The sequence below is a fragment of the Polistes dominula genome, unplaced genomic scaffold (assembly GCF_049000335.1).
Source record: "Polistes dominula isolate Pdom_NZ unplaced genomic scaffold, Pdom_raw_medaka contig_83, whole genome shotgun sequence".
Classification (NCBI taxonomy): Eukaryota; Metazoa; Arthropoda; class Insecta; order Hymenoptera; family Vespidae; genus Polistes; species Polistes dominula.
In genome coordinates, this window is record NW_028301032.1 from 1,363,275 (window position 1) to 1,380,465 (window position 17,191).

At 27.2% G+C, this 17,191-nt stretch overlaps 1 protein-coding gene across 2 annotated transcripts in view; it reads left to right on the forward strand.

The window, feature by feature from the left end:
* Nucleotides 1–16,070, forward strand: part of klu (zinc finger protein klumpfuss) — an 81,376-nt gene extending 65,306 nt beyond the window's left edge. For both annotated transcript variants that reach the window (XM_089174331.1, XM_015326514.2), the window contains exon 2: nt 8,348–16,070. In XM_089174331.1, coding sequence (XP_089030457.1) covers nt 8,435–10,282 — 1,848 coding nt within the window. In that variant the 5' untranslated portion in view covers nt 8,348–8,434 and the 3' untranslated portion in view covers nt 10,283–16,070. The remainder of the gene's footprint in view (nt 1–8,347) is intronic.
* The last annotated feature ends 1,121 nt before the right edge of the window (nt 16,071–17,191 follow it).

The window sequence follows — 17,191 nt, forward strand, 5'->3', positions numbered from 1 at the left end:
TATTATATGTAATTTTAATATTTATTTTTATTTATATAATTTTTTATAATATTAATATTTTAATAATTATAAATGTAATTTAAAAAAATTAAATAAAATAACTAAATATAATAATAAAATATATATAATATATTTATATATTAATTAATAATAATTAAAATATCATAATTTATTAATAATATAATAATTTACATATATAATTATAATATATTTTATATATAATTTAGATATTTTATAATATAATTTATTTTAATATTTTTTAATATATGTATGTATTATTTATTCCATATGATATATTATATATGTATTTGTTTTTTTTTTTTTAATTAAAATTAATTAATAACTTTAACAATATTATTTTGTAATACGATTTACAATATAAACATTGACAGAATAATTAAAATGAAAGAGCGATCGAATCACACACACACACACACACACATAGAATTTCAAACATTTAAGAATAATTTGATGAATAAAATCAATTCACGATTAAACTAATTCGCATTAATTACCTTAAACGTTATCGATTATATTTAACGATTGGTATGTACACGATGACAAACTAATGATTCTTACAAAAAAAAAGAAAAAAATCATGCACACACACACACACACACACACACACATAGATACATCCTAATTTTTTGTCTCTATTTTCTTACACATTGGGTGAAGTGAGGGAGGATTATCAGAAACAACCGCTAGTCTGGTTTTATCTAACAAACAAACAGGTTAGTGTGTCTGTCATGTCTGCCTTTGCTTCTCTCTCTCTCTCTCTCTCTCTCTCTTTCTTTCTCTCGTTGTTTCTAATATATTATTAATTATTTATGTGTACGTCATAAACGCGTGAATATTTAAAATATTCTTACACGAATGTGTATTATAAAAATAGGCGCGTCAACACGATATCATTGTATATATATATATATATATATATATATATATTTTACTTCATAGATATTCTAATCACAATCGATTGAATTTTCGATTGGATCATTAATATTAAAGGTATTAATAATGAATAATAATTAACTAACTAACTAACACACATATATACATACTGTGTGACGAAGATGTGGAATATAAGTCATGAAGAGAACAAAAAAAAAAAAGAACAAAATTGACTTCCTTGAATAAAACTTTTTATTCGAAGTCTTAGAAATTGAAAAATCGTTCAAATTGTTTATCGATTATTTAACAATTAATTAATTATCTTTTTTTATCATTGATAATCAGTTGGGATAGGGTGGGGAGATTAAATGGAATATTTGCAATTTAATTTCGATGAAATGACAAGTGGGATGATTCTTCAATGAGTTAGAACGAAAAATTATTATTGTTTATAATTATATATTATTATTATTATTATTATTATTATTATTATTACACATTTACAACTGTTAAATTTGTGTAATAGAGTATATTGGATGATGCGGTTGATTTTGCATTTTGTTTCGCAGTTGGATCGAATAGAAAAGTTTTTTGCAAGTGTGCAACACCGCACTGCAGGAGAACTGCAGCAAATTCCGAAATTTGGTTGCGCAGAATACATACGTATATATATATATATAACACATATGTACATACATACATAAGCAGAAGAAGTATATATATATATATATATGACCCATTCCTAGTGTTTTATTTCTTTCGTGTTGGTGTGCATCGTACACAGTTGTTGCATTGACTGAATGCAACTGCATTTGCTTTTCGCAAATGAGCCGCAAATAAAATACTACGTGAAAAGCATTGATCATACAGAAAAATAAAAAATAAAAATAGAGAAAGGAAAATACACTAAAAAAAAACTAACTAACTAAACTAAAACTAACTAAAACTAATTAAAAAAAAAAAAATATTCCGAGTATCCCCTAATCATAAATAATTAATAATAAATTTGATTTAATCCCATCAGACCATCTGCACATTGTAATTTACATTTTTTTTTTTTATACAAATATTTCTCAGAATTTTTTGTTAATGTTACAAATTTTGTTTTAATGACCATAAATGTCCATTTAAATAATTAAATAACTCTATGGTGGTTTTTGAAATAAATTTTAATTTTTACGCACGTTCAAACGTTTATTATTGACGTTAACACCTGTTGATGGATACCAGTAACAGAAGAAAAAAATAAAAATTGGATAATGAAGTACAAAAACCTATTTTAATTTCTTAAAAGAAAGATAGACAAGAAAGAAAGTAAGAAAAAAAAAACAAAAAAGAAAGAAACGGGAAGTTTTATCGTTGTAAGTGTTTGTGTTGGTGTCTTAATCGTTTTCACAGCCGGTACAGGTGACTTCTTAGGTTAGGGCAACAAGAAAAATAAAAAACCAAAAAAAAAAAAAAACCCTGAAGAAAAAAACGACGTGAACGAAGAGACAAGGACGAACAGAGTAAAACGAGAGTGAGGGGGAGTAATAAGAAAAGTATAGGAGGGGGGTTTGTTAAGGGGGTTGTACAGGTAGGAAGAGGAGGAGGAGGGGGAGGAGGAGGTTTCATGTAAACTTGCCAAGTCAAGTTGGTGTAACCGCTCGTATATAACTTTCAGGTGTTAGCTTCTTATGTTCATTTTTGAATTCTATCGAGCACCAGTAATGATGATGGTAGTGTTATGGTGGTTATGGTGGTGTTAGTGTTTGCGATAGTTAACATTGGTGGTAGTTGTTGTGGTGGTGGTGGTGGGTTGCTCGTTAATGATTCTTCGCAAAGTTTTACACTCTTGCCCCCTTGTACTCAAAGTGGGAGGAAGAAAGGGGGGAGAAACAGGGGGAAGGCGAAAGGGGGGGGGGTAACTGACTAACGCAAGGTGCAACAAGCCATAAAAAGGCAATGACGTGCAAGGTACGACTAAGACGACTACGATGATGGTGACGGCAAAATCGCGAGAAGTTTAATTATCGGTGCGAATGAGTTTTAACTTAAGAAGAAAAAGAAGAGGATGATGAAGAAGAAGATCGAACGAGAATGTAACTTAACTTTATCTTTTAACCAACGTAAAGATTACGAATCAGATAACTATATCTCGTAATGAGAACGTTAACCTAACCTATTACTCGTACAATACGAAACTGCAACGAAAATAGATTTAATTAATTCACGATATTTATATACAGTAATCAAATAGAACTATTTTTGCGACAACTGTTTTGTTTTATTTTTTTTATTTTTTAAATTTAAAAATTATAAATATTATTTATTTATTTTTTATTATATATATATATAATATTAATATATAATATATATATATATATATATTTTTATTTTATATTATTATTTAAATATTATTATAAATATTAAAATATTCTATAAAATATTATTTTATATAAATATTATATATTATATTATATAATTATTATAAATATTAAAATATATTATTTAATTAATAATTTCAAATGAAATTGTGAGAAATTTGTAATATTTTGTAATAGTTTCATAAAACACCGATAGGGGTACGATCTTCTCATGATTTTAACGAATATATTTTATTGTAAAGTTGCAGCTATTAAATAAAAAAACAACAAATTTGAAAATGCATCCCAAATGCATCCCATAAAGAAGGTTATTTCTTATTTGAAAATAGAAAACAGTTATGGGAAATTGGGAGTGGGGGTTAATGGTGAACTTTGAAATAATTTGACTACAAATGAGAAAAGAAAAATAAGGAATAATTTATAAATGGACAATGAATCAGATCCTTATCTAATGGGGGGTGAAAGTGGGGGGTGGTAGATTTAGATAATATTGAATAGAAAATAGATTCTTTAATCTAAAATCTAGTTTTGTCTTTTTCTAATGTTCGTTTGACGTTTTCTATACTCTAGTTACTTTGTTTTAAATTATTTCTATCTTTGTTTCTTTCTTTGTTTTGTGTCTTTTAGAACACAAATTACCGAGCGTTTAATTACCGTCCGATATCCAATGAATGGTCATTAATCACCATACCCGATAAACCGTAATTTTCCTGGACGACGATAAAATCTGTCGCACGACGTACATACTCTTACATGTATATATATATATATATATATATATACGTGTGTGTGTGTGTTTGTATTATACTTGTACTCTTGATAGGTTCGTTTAGCTTCACCGATAATACTAGGATCGTTTATTTTATGTTTTATTCTATGGGTGTGTAAAGAAGTCTTATTACATTTCATTTAACTTTCACGTCATTTATTTAACTAACACTTTTAATTAATTCGTTTTAACAAAATTCTTTGTGAAAATGTTTTATATTATTATTATTATTATATTTGTATTAGTGAAACTTAAAGAAGAAGTGGTTAACCATTAGGTTGAATGAAAACAATTAAATGATTAAACCCTTTGACGTATATATGCGTTTGATAAAATTGTACAATATGTAATAGTATAATTATTGTTTTGTGAGTCTTATTACATGAAAATAATATTAACAAACTAAACTTTGACGCATATATGCGTTCGATAAAGTTGCACAGTAAGTGTCAGTTTGATTATTGTTTGAAGTTTTGTTAAATGAAAATTAAATAAACAAACTAAACACAAATTCTTCAGTTATTTAATTTTTATATAATTTATTATTAATCAATATGATAACAGAACGATAATTAATAATAAATAATTTTGTTTCTAAACAAACAAACAAACAAACAAAAAAACACTTCACTTAAAAGTATTCAGCATTGAAAGGGTTAAAAAAAAACATTGATGTGAAAGAAGACCTTTTCTCAGGATCAAAAAGAAGATTCTCAACGATCCTTTATCATCTAAAAGTCGTCGTATCCTATAGTACAAAAAAAAAAAAAAAAGAAAAGAAAAGATAAAAAGATAAAAAGATAAAAATAAAAAGAAGAGGCAGAAGGAAGGCATCGGCTTCATCTCTTCGGTAGCCCGTCTGGTTTTTTGGTAGCAGTTTGCCGTAGCTTCACCGCCACTGAGTAGGGATAGCTGCTGCTTCTCGTCTGCCCTTAGGGATCCCGAAGAGAGTACTCTTTCCCTTCCTTTCCCTTCCGAAGGGAGGATTGGTAAAGATAGATCTCAAATGTAGTAGTAGTAGTAGTAAAAGATACGAGAGGTTTTCAGTCACTCATTCACGATTCAATCAAAAAGTATTTTTTTTTATATTTAGAATTTATTTTTTATATTTGGAATATTTTTTTTTATTTATAAAATTGATCTTTTTATATTTAGAATTTTATGGGGGTATTTTTAAAATTTATTTTCGTATATTTAGAATTTATTTTTTAAATCTTGTATTTATGTTATATATAACACTAAAGATCACTAACACTATTTTATAAATATATTTAAATATTATGTATATAAATATACTAATACTATATATTATATACTATACTATTACTATGTATATATATATTTTTAAATATTTTTATATATAATATATAAACCTTGCAAAAATATATACTATTGCATAGTTGTGCTATGCAATATATGTATTGCATATCTTATAATTGTACTTTATATATATATATATATATATATAAAATATTTATAATTAATTGATATAAAAAATACTATTATTTTATTTAATTATAATTAATTAAAAAAATTTTTTAAATTTTAAATATCAAATATCTATATATTTTTTAAATTATTAATAATATTAAACCAACATTTTCATAGATTTAATAACTTGAATGAATTTAATTCGTACATTTAAAAATATAAAATTAATTAAAATTCGAACAAAAAAAAAGAGAAAAGGTTGAGTTAAACCCATCGCTAAAATGAAAGAAGAGTACACCCGGTATATATCGGTAGATCTTGTGGTAGAAAAAGATCAAGCGTGTTCCACCCACGCCCACGTCTCCAACCTGTTCTGTGTTTCCTCTCGCGTCGAGTCCGTGGTTACAGGTGCCTCCTTCGGGGCATTCCTTGCTAAGGAATTCTTCACGGATGATCCTCCTTTCTCCTCCTACTCCTCCTCGCTTCTGCTACCTTGCAGAATCCTTTTGCTCCTCACTAGACCCCCTTCACCCTTTCCACTTTCCTTAGATCGACGTTTCGTCCTCGACCACCTCGTCGAGTCTCTCATCGTTCGTCTGATCGAATGTGTTTTGTATTCGATGATCTCAAACTTTGAGGTTTCATCTTTTCAAATTTCGAATGATCATTTTTCTTTGACCTTGATTAACATTAATTTTTAATATTTTATTGTTTTTTTTTCTACCCTTAAGAATTTAATATTAATTTCTATCATTTAAAGTGGTACAGGAACACGGATAGAAACTGTTCAGTGTGTGTTTCTTGTATTTTAAATTTGCAAAATTAGTAATTATTTTTATTTTGTTTTATTTATTGCAAATGGTACTTTATTTATTGAGATTTAACATTGTTAATTGTATTTACTAAAAATATATATATTTTATATATTATATATAAAATATATACATATTTACCATAATATTCGTCATAAAATGGTATTTATTTATAATATAATTCATTTATAATATAATATTATTTATAATTTTTTTTTAATATGATTTTTATTAAAATTTGACTTTATTAATGTGGTATTTTATTTATAATATATATTTTATATATTATATTTATTTTAATTTAATTAAAGCAAATTAAATATATAAAATATATATATTTACTATACATTTACTATAAAATGCGTGTGGTATTTATTTATAATATATATATATTATATATTTTATATTTTAATTTTTTAATATTTATTTCTTAACATTTTAATTTATTTTATTTTAATATTTAATTTGTTTTAATTAAATTTATATAATATATAATAAATATATATATTTACCATATATTCATAATAAAATGGTATTTATTTATAATACCATTATAATATAATTGATTTATTACATAATATTATTTATAACAGTATTTATTAATATTTGACTTTACCAATAATAATTGATTTAAAAAAATATAGTACACAAACACACACACACACAAACACAGATAAAAACTCTCCAATATATTTTTTATATTTACAATTCTTCAAACTAATATTTAAATTCTTTTTTATTATTATTTATTGCAAAATACCCAATCTTCCAATACTTTCATTTTAAAGTTAGTTAAAGAAGAAGAAGAAGAAGAAGAAAAAATGAAAAAAAAAAAGATACAAAATATATGAAGGTATCGTAAAAAAAGGTGATTAAAAATATCCCCCAGTAAAAAAGGGTGGTAAATAACGATGACGATGTAGTTGATGACGACAACGATGACGACGGTATAAGGGAAAGGGAAAGGAAATAAAAGGGAGAAGATCAACCAAGTACGCCCACACCTTTTTTCTTTTCTTTTTTTTTTTCTGTTGCTTTTCTTTTTCTTTTTCTTTTTCTTTTTCTTTTCTTTTCTTTTCTTTTCTTTTCCTTGGGGACCTGTTCTCGGCTTTTACGTTCTGACATCTTTTCACTCCGTTTACGAGTCCCTTTTACGTTTTACGACCGATCATCGGAGCCCTTTCTCTTCTCTCAAGAGAAGGAAGAAGATTCTTTTTTAACCGTGCGCCGGTCGGCTTCTCTTTTTCTCTGTTGACGACGACGACGACTATCGGTGCATCGTCTCGATGACGACAAAAACAACAAAAAACGTATATATATATATATATATATAATAAAAATGAAAAGAGTGGGGGTGGGGATTAAAAGAGAGTCGGCTTTCTTTGCTTAAATTCACACAAGAAAAATATAAGAAAAAGAAAAAAAAATTAGCAAATATTTAACCAGTTTACTATGATTGACGAGTATACTCGTCATAGAGAAGTAAAATTGACAAGTATAATTGTCATGGCTCGATTCTGGCGATACAAAATCTAAAAAAAAGTTTGGAAAGTGTATTTGTCATTTGTTGAGTTGCAAAATTATATTTAAAAAAATGTTAAGAAAGTAGGAACACCCTAAATAGGTTAATTTAAGGTTATAGGTTAACCTTATAGGTTAATTAGACAAATATTTGTATTATATATTGGGTTTATTTTATGGGGAGTAAGTAAAGTTTCAAAAAGTTATGGGAATGTATTTTCTATTTGTTAGATCGCAAAATTATATTAAAATAAATGTTAAGAAATTAGGAACACCCTAAATAGGTTAATTTAGGGTTATAGGATAACCTTATAGGTTAATTACACAAATATTTGTATTATATTTATTATATTGGGTATATTTTATTTAGGGTAAGTAAAATTTCCAAAAATTAGTCTATTTTTATTTGTTAGGTCGCAAAATAGTATCAAAAACAAAAATCTTGAGAAAGAACACCCTAATTATACTAATTATTAAACCTACACGAATATATGTACATCAAATATATAATAATAAAAACATAAATGTAAATAATTAATTAATTTGTGTTACAGGACGAGGTGGGAGGTAGTACGACGGTTGTAGCAGAGGGTGTAATAGGCGGCATAAGGGGCCCAGGCGGCGGGTGCCGCGCATCCTCGATGACTATGGCCGAGAGCGCCGTGGAGGACGCAGCAGCCGCGCCCCCGGGTCCGGCAAAGCCGCCCCCGCCCTCCTGTACCAACAATAATACCCTGGCGGCAACGGCTAATAGAAATCATAGGAATCCAAGAAAGAGAAAAAGATTGGCCCAAGTACTTGACATATTGCAAGCTCATCGTAGTTCACCCTCGGAGGGTGAGGTTTTAAGGTTTGAGGGTAACGGTCCGGCATCTGAGGAAGACGAGGACGTTTTTAGTTCGCCAAGGTCGTCTTCGAGGTCGGCTATTGACAGTCCGTCAGCTTTGAACATTCAACCATTGAGGCTTAAGGACGAGGATTCACCCGTAACACCGACGGGTGAGGAAGAAGAAAATCAAATGTCCAACAGCACCAACACAACTACGACTACGACGACATCTACGACGACGGCTATGACAACAACGACAATGGTTGGTGAAGGTGGTGGAGAGGAAGATCAACGAAATCATCATCGTCATCATCACAATCATCATAATCATCATAATCATCATAATCATCATCATCACAGAAGTAACCGTCATCATAATAATAATCGTAACCTACCTTACAACAATAAAACTCGGCACAACCCGAATCAAAAATCGTCCACGTCGAATCGTTCATCAACGGGCAAACCGAACAACGGTGCTTGTACATGCATACAGTGCAGTCAGTCCCCTAATTCAAGTGGTGGTGGTGGTGGGATGATGTTGCATTCACCAACTTCCCCGTTAACACCGTTGACTCCGTTGACCCCGCTGACACCATTGTCCCTACCACCAATCACACCGTACAGTTTCGAACAATACATGCACACCAAATACCTGCCAGATATGTTTCGTGGACGTAGTCATTCGGATACCGATTTGTTGTCAAGCTGGGAACAGAGGATACCACCACCGGCCTCGACTACGTCATCGTCGTCCATGTCATTGATGGTAAATCAAAATCATCCAACTCGTAATAGCGGCTCGTTAGAAAGCGAAACGACGACAAGTACGACGACGACGACGACGAGTCCGCAGGAGTTACCGTTGGATCTTTCGATGAAAAATTTAATGGCATCGGCAGCAGCAGCAGCAGCAGCAGCGGCAGCGGCAGCAGCAGCATCAGCAGCAGCATCAGCAACGGGGGGTAATAGACCTCCGGCACTTCGACTGTTACCAGCTGGCATCGTGACGAGGGGTTCCGTGAGTGTACCAGTTGTCAGAGGAGACGTTGCATCACCTACTACGAAGGAGAGCGTTGCTGTGAGATATAACCTTGAAGTTTCACCAGTAGTCGAGGAGATGCCGCCTGGTGCCGATTTGGCATACGTATGTCCGGAATGCGGGCAGATGTTTAGCTTGCACGACAGATTAGCCAAACACATGGCATCGAGGCATCGCAAACAGGGACCACACGATGCTTCAGCAAAAGCATATCTTTGCGATGTTTGTCAGAGGAGCTTCGCCAGGTCGGATATGTTGACGAGACACATGAGGTTGCACACAGGGGTAAAACCTTACACGTGCAAAGTGTGCAACCAGGTGTTCAGCAGGTCGGATCATTTAAGTACTCATCAACGAACCCACACCGGAGAGAAACCTTACAAATGTCCTGACTGTACCTATGCTGCATGTCGCAGGGACATGATCACCAGGCATCAAAGGACCCACAATAAATTTCTTGAAAACCAAGGAAGATCTTCAGGAACAACAAGTAGTGGGACTACCAAAACTGAACCTGGTACTTTACCATCTGATGGTACAACTAGTCCAACGTCTTACGGACAATCAATCCAACCATCATCACCTTCATCAACTGGCCCACCTATTAAAACCGAATGACGACGAGCCATTGGACGACCATGGTTCCTTCTTTCATCCTCACCTCGAGCAGCTTCTTCAAATTCAAGAAAAACACGTGGACGTTCTTCTAACTCAGTCGTCATAGCTAATTCCATTTTGTCCAATCGCGAACTCGAGCGTGGAACTTTGCGTCGTCGTACACGCGAATCTCGACGTTGATAAAAAAACAAACACAAATATGGAGAATTCTTATCTCGGACTGTATTTAACCCTTAAAATCTTAAAATCCTTCATCTAACACACCCCTCTTTTTTTCTCTTCGTACACGATTTTTATTCGAGTATTGGAGGCAAATCAATATTTTTGTTTATTTTCATCTGTAATGCAAAAAATAAGACTCTCTCGCTCTCTTTCTTTTTTTCTATGATCGATCATCCTTATTAAATTGTTAAAAAAATTTTAAATGTACTATAATTGTATCACACACACACACACATACACACATACGTGCCAAACAAAGTTTTCCTCGATTTAATTGGATAAATTTGGGGGTGGAAATTATATATATATAATAATAATAATTTTGACATAAATATCTATAAGTAGATAAACGTGAGATAATTTGTGAAAATATTATAATTCTGTTTGGTTTTTTATTTAATTCACAGGTAAATGAAAAAATAATTCAGGTAAATTTAAAGAAAATTTTTGGGTTTTTTAATTTATAGGTGAATTAAATAAAATAATTCAGAGATAAACATAAAGGTTTGAGGGTTTCCCATTTTCATGGGGTGTGTCAGTGATTGTGCCAAATACGATTTAAATATTGAACTAATTTAAACAACAATTATTTTCTTATTAATTCGTGAAGTAAATTTCATTTCATTTTGTTTAAATTTAAAGTTTCTTCGTTGTACGAGAAAATAAACAACAACAAAAATTGTTTAAGCCTTGTCCTATATATATATATATATAAAAGTATGTGTATTTTTTATTTTTTTATATAAATTATATTACCATTTAATCGTTTGTTATATTGAAAAATAATTGAGATTTTTTGTTTCAACCCAAAGAAAGAATCTCATTTTTCCCGAATTTTCAAGAGAATTTCCATTTGACAAAAAACAGTTGAACAATAAATAAATTATTGACACTATGAATGTGTCAAAATGATGAGAAGGGTTACAAAAATAATAATAATAATGATCGAATAGAGTTAACGAATTTGTACCTGCCGAACGAGAGAAAAATACGAGTTGTGTGCGAAAAGGTTTATATTAAAATAAACAACAAAAATTAATAATAATAATAAACATGTAGAGATAACGTTAATTAGTATGTAATTATTATTATTATTATTATTATTATTATTAATAATATTATTATGACTATTAATATTATCATCATCATCATGATCATCGGTCATTATCATTATAATAATAATAATAATTATTATTATTAATAATATTATCATGCGTTAATTATTATAATGTTTGTTAACGTTATCATCGTATATTATTGCCGAGAAAAAAAAACAATATAGTAATTTTTATATTATACTTAAGAATAAAAAAAAAGAGAGAGAGAGAGAGAGAGAGAGGGTGAGAACTTAAAAAGGTTTCTCAAAGTACGAGAATTAAATTAAGTATGAAAAAACAAAAAAAAACTTTGCGAAAATGCAAAATGTTAAATGCGACCATTGTGAGTGTGAAGTTGAACGTGTTGTTTAAAATAAAAAACAAAAAAACAAATAAAAAACAAATGGATGATAAACAAATGATTGAATAATATTTAAGATTTTAGATCTAAAAAGTTGACCCTTCTCTAATTTAAAAAAAAAAAAAAAAAAAAAAACAAGAAAAAAAAAACAAAAAAAAACCATGGGGGAAATATCTCTTGAAATATCGCGAATAATTTGTTAGAAATGAATTTGTTAATTAAGCCAAAAGAAAAAAAAAAGAAAGAAATTGGCTACAAAAAGGAAAAAAAAAAAACAAAAATACTAAAAAATAAAATAAAATGATGAAATTGTTTAAAAGTAGAATAATTCGTAATCATTTGACGATGATTGAATTAAAGTTGATTTTTTTTTAATTTTGTTTGTGTTAGTAAAATCAAATTCCATGGTATATAGCATATATATATTTATAACAAATCGTATAATTTTTGTGGGTTTTTTTTTTTTTCAATTGACTATTATTTTTGATTTCTATTTAAACTATATGAAATTAATCTCGTGTTTCATCTTTCTCTCTCGTTTTGACATTAATTTGTATTTCTTTTTCTCACTCTCTATTTAAATGAAACAATTGAATTATTAAATAATTAAATGTTCAAATATTTGTTTCGTAAAAAGCGTGCTGGTGGAATTATTTTTCATAAATTAATAATTAATTAATAATAATTAAATTAAATGATTTATTTTACATAATAAATTCAATATATAAATTATTACATTAATTAATTATTATATTTAATTAATTTAATATACAAATTATTAAATTTATTATGTTAAATAAATTAAATAAAATTAAAATTAAATACAGTATGTTTATAATATATATAATTTTATATTAATAAAATTATTAAATTAATAACAATTGATCTTGATTGATCAAAGTTTATGATACCCTCCCATAAACTTTGCTACCACCATAATTTCATTTGCTAAAACACCCACGCACTTTACGAACCAAATTGTCAAAGGTGTACTTTAATATGCAACCTATGTTAATAAAAATAAAAAAAAAAAATAATATTAACAAACAATTTTAACATAGAGAAAAAGAAAAAGAAATATTTCTATAAACCTTTGAAACACTTTCCTTCACCCTTATTCCCTTTTTCCAACCCTTTCTCAATCACCAATCCGACTTTGAACGTGTACGCATAGGCGTATGCGTTTATTATAAATAAAACGCTCATGTGTAATTTATTATGTATATGTATAACTGTATTTTTGTATATCGAGATTTTTTCTAATTATATTATCTAACATTTAAGACGTATTGACGAATAAACAAATCGAAAGTTGAGTTTAATTTAAGCTGTTAAATGAAAAAGAAGAGAAAACAAATTATTCATGTCTGCTTGCCATTTGTTTAAAAAAAAAAACCGATTTCACTTTTGTAAAACGCGAATTGACTCGTGTAATAATATTTGCGTGTGTGATGATGATGTTTAGTGATCGGTTTTAATGAATAATTAATAAAAAAAAAAAATTATGTACGATTGACAAGAACAATAACAACAAATTCGACGAGACTAAGATTTCGCTGATTGATATTTGTTTAATAACAATTTATGACAATTTTTAATATTAATTAATTATTTCATCTATTTGTGTATCTTTTTTTTATATTTATCTTGAAATTTTTGTCTATTTAAAATACAACTAGCATAATTTTATTCAAATTTTTATTAAAAATTATAGATAATATAATATTTTGTATTTTTTCAAGTATTAACTATATATATACGATATATTTATATAATTATAATTAATATAATTATTAAATATATATTATATAATATTATAATATAGGGTGAATTGGAAAGAACATATTTTCAAACTTTAGAATTGCATTCTACACGTAAAAATAATTTAAAAAACAAAAGTTCGAATTTAGTTTATTATTCCAATTTTTCTTAACAAAATTTACTTTTATATAATATAATATATATTATATATATAGGGTGAATTGGAAAGAACATATTTTCAAACTTTAGAATTGCATTCTACACGTAAAAATAATTAAAAAAAAATAAAAGTTCGAATTTAGTTTATTATTCCAATTTTTCTTAACAAATATATATATTTTACTTTTATATAATATAATATATATAGGGTGAATTGGAGAGAACATATTTTCAAACTTTAGAATTGCATTCTACACGTAAAAATAATTTTAAAAAAAGAAGTTCGAATTTAGTTTATTATTTCCATTTTTCTAAACAAACTTTACTTTCCCCAAACGAAATTCTTAGCACAAAGTTTTCTATACTTTGTTTAAAAATAAAAAATAAAACTAAATAAATGTCGAATTATTAAATTAAAGCAAAATAATCGAATGTATTACTCGATAGTTTTCTCATGGCACCAATGCTGAGCCACCGGACGCCATAGTGTTAATAATATTTATTTGAATTTAATCAAATGATTAGCTTCTTATTTATGCACACTAATACAAATGTTTATTAAAAATATGAAATTGATACACAGAATTAATATCAGGTTGTACAAAAGAGGGTAGAAATATGGAATTAATTTTAGGTTAGTTAGAAAAAAAAGGAACGAGACTAGTGCCATCTGGTGGTACAGAGTTTTATTGCAGTCGCCATTACTATTCCAACATTTGTATTTTCTTTTTTTCAATTATTTTAATTCGTAGAATAGTTTGGGGGTGTTTTTTTCCAATTCATTCCATCAATTATTCGTAATACGATCATTTTATTATTAATGTTTATATCTTTGACAAAAATTTCAAAATTTCAAGGTTATATTTACAACAAATATAAAAAAAAGTAAATCAGCGACATCTTAGACTCAACGTTAAGCGTTCCAAAAACCCATAAAATGAGAATCTCTTTGCGTAAAAAATAATAAATCCGTATTATTATTATAAATAAACGGATTTAATTTTGAAACAAATAAAATGAACAAGGAAAGAATAAAAATATTCAAAAAAAGAAAAATGTCGAGGAAAATTAAAAAGAAATGAAAAAAATGCGTTAGATGTGTTTTTGGGCAATCAAAAAAAAAAACAATTGTTTGCCGTGTGACAGGAATAAAAACAATTTGTTATTGTAATTATCAAACAATCCCACATAGCCATTCTTATTATTATTATTATTATTATTATTATTATTATTATTATTATTATTATTATTATTATTAATAATTATTATTATTAATTATTAATTATTATTATTATTATTAGGAGGAACAACAACAAAATATTTCTTATCAATTATTATTAATTATCATTCTTTTATTATTATTATTATTATTATTATTATTATTATTATTATTATTATTATTATTATTATTACATATAACTATATTATGCATAGTTACATTGTTAAGTAATTAATCCTGTTTAATGCTTCTATTATTTATTTTGTTATGCAAGTCACGTGTCGAGTTTCCATTCCTCTTTTCCCAACCCTCATCCCCTACCCACCCCCTTCAATTATTATTAATAATTTTTCTTTTGTTTATCTCTTTATTTAGTATGCAGAAAAATAATTTATTAAATTATGTGCTTTGTATTTTTAATACAAATTTATATTTAATTTTTATTGAATTGAATGAAATCATTGAAAATAATTTTTCCATGGTGTTTTATTATAATTTTTTTTTTTTTTTGGAGTTCTGTCAACGAAACAATTTTTTCTATTTTTTTTTTTTTTTTCAGAATGAAGAAATGAAAAAGAAAAGGATGAGATCGTTGAAAATTATGAAAATAATTTTTCCAAGGTGTTTTTGGTTTTACTTTGGATTTTGTTTTGAATTTTATCAACGAAACAATTTCTTTTTCTATTTCTTCTAATTATTTTTTTTTTTTCAGAATAATTTCGATCTCATAAATTATTATAATTATTATTTTTCATTATTGTATTTTTTCGTCTGTTTATTTTTATTTTTATTTTTATTCTTGCCCTTTCCCTATCCCTTTAGTATCAAACACTCGACCGTAATTCTTTCTCGACGTGCTAAGAGCTTCCCATTTTTCAATGAAAATGAGACTAATTTGTGTCTCCCTATCATTATCTTTTTTTATATAATAATATATATAAATATAATTATATATATATGTAAAAGAAAGAAGAATGAAAAGAAGAAGAAGAAGAAGAAGAAGAAAAAAAAAAAGGAAAGAAAGAAAAGAAGCGCTACGCGAAGTTTTTTTTCTTTTTTGTGTATAAATTATTGAACAATGACGACGAATTGTGTATGTTAATTTATAAATTATGTTGTGTTTTACAAATCGTGCCACAGAAATGATAACAAAAAAAAAAATTGATAAAAAAAAAAAAAGATTAAAAACAAAATATAATTTTTCAACGAAACATTTTGAATCCATTGATTTACATTATTTTTTTGTTTTTGTTTTTAATTATTGGCTTTGTTTACTTTTCTTATTTTTTTTATTTTTTTATTTTTTTATTTTTTGTTTTTGTTTTTATTATTAACCATCGTACACTTTCCAATTTTATATTTGAAACAAATTTCATTTCATTTGTTTCTTTATCAAACTCCTCATCATCCTTGATCATCATACACACTTATCATTATTATAATAATAATTATTTTTTTTTTCGTATATATATATATATCTGATATATTTTTGCTTCGCCATTGACGATAAGGGGAGAAAAGAAAAAAAAAAAAAAAGAGAAAAAAAAATGTATGAATCGTCAGACGTGCCTTTTGCAACGTGTCAGAAATCTACGAAACGTTTTTCAACGTTTTTACGGTAGGCATATTATTCAAAACTTTAAACATATCACTTTTTAAGGCTGAGGATTATTTAGAAAAATATATATTTAAAAATATCTATATATATATATATATATATATGTGTTTAAATTATAATAATATACACTTAAATATTATAAAATAAAAACCATATAAAACGCGTTCAAGGAATAAAAAAAAAAGAAATGCAAAACCAAAAAAAAAAAAAAATATTTTTTCCATGTAAAAAGTGATATTCAATTATTCAAATGAATAATTATAATAATTTTTATTTTTAATCGTAGTATAAATTATTCTAGTGTGAGACAATCCATTTATCCATTTAACTTGGATGAATAATAATTAAAAATAATATAAAAAATATAAATAATCGTGGAAGTAAATGAACATTTTTTTAGATGTTCGATTTTTTTTTCTTTCAATTTTCATCTTTGTATCTGTATTTTTCTTTTTTTAAATAACTATAATAT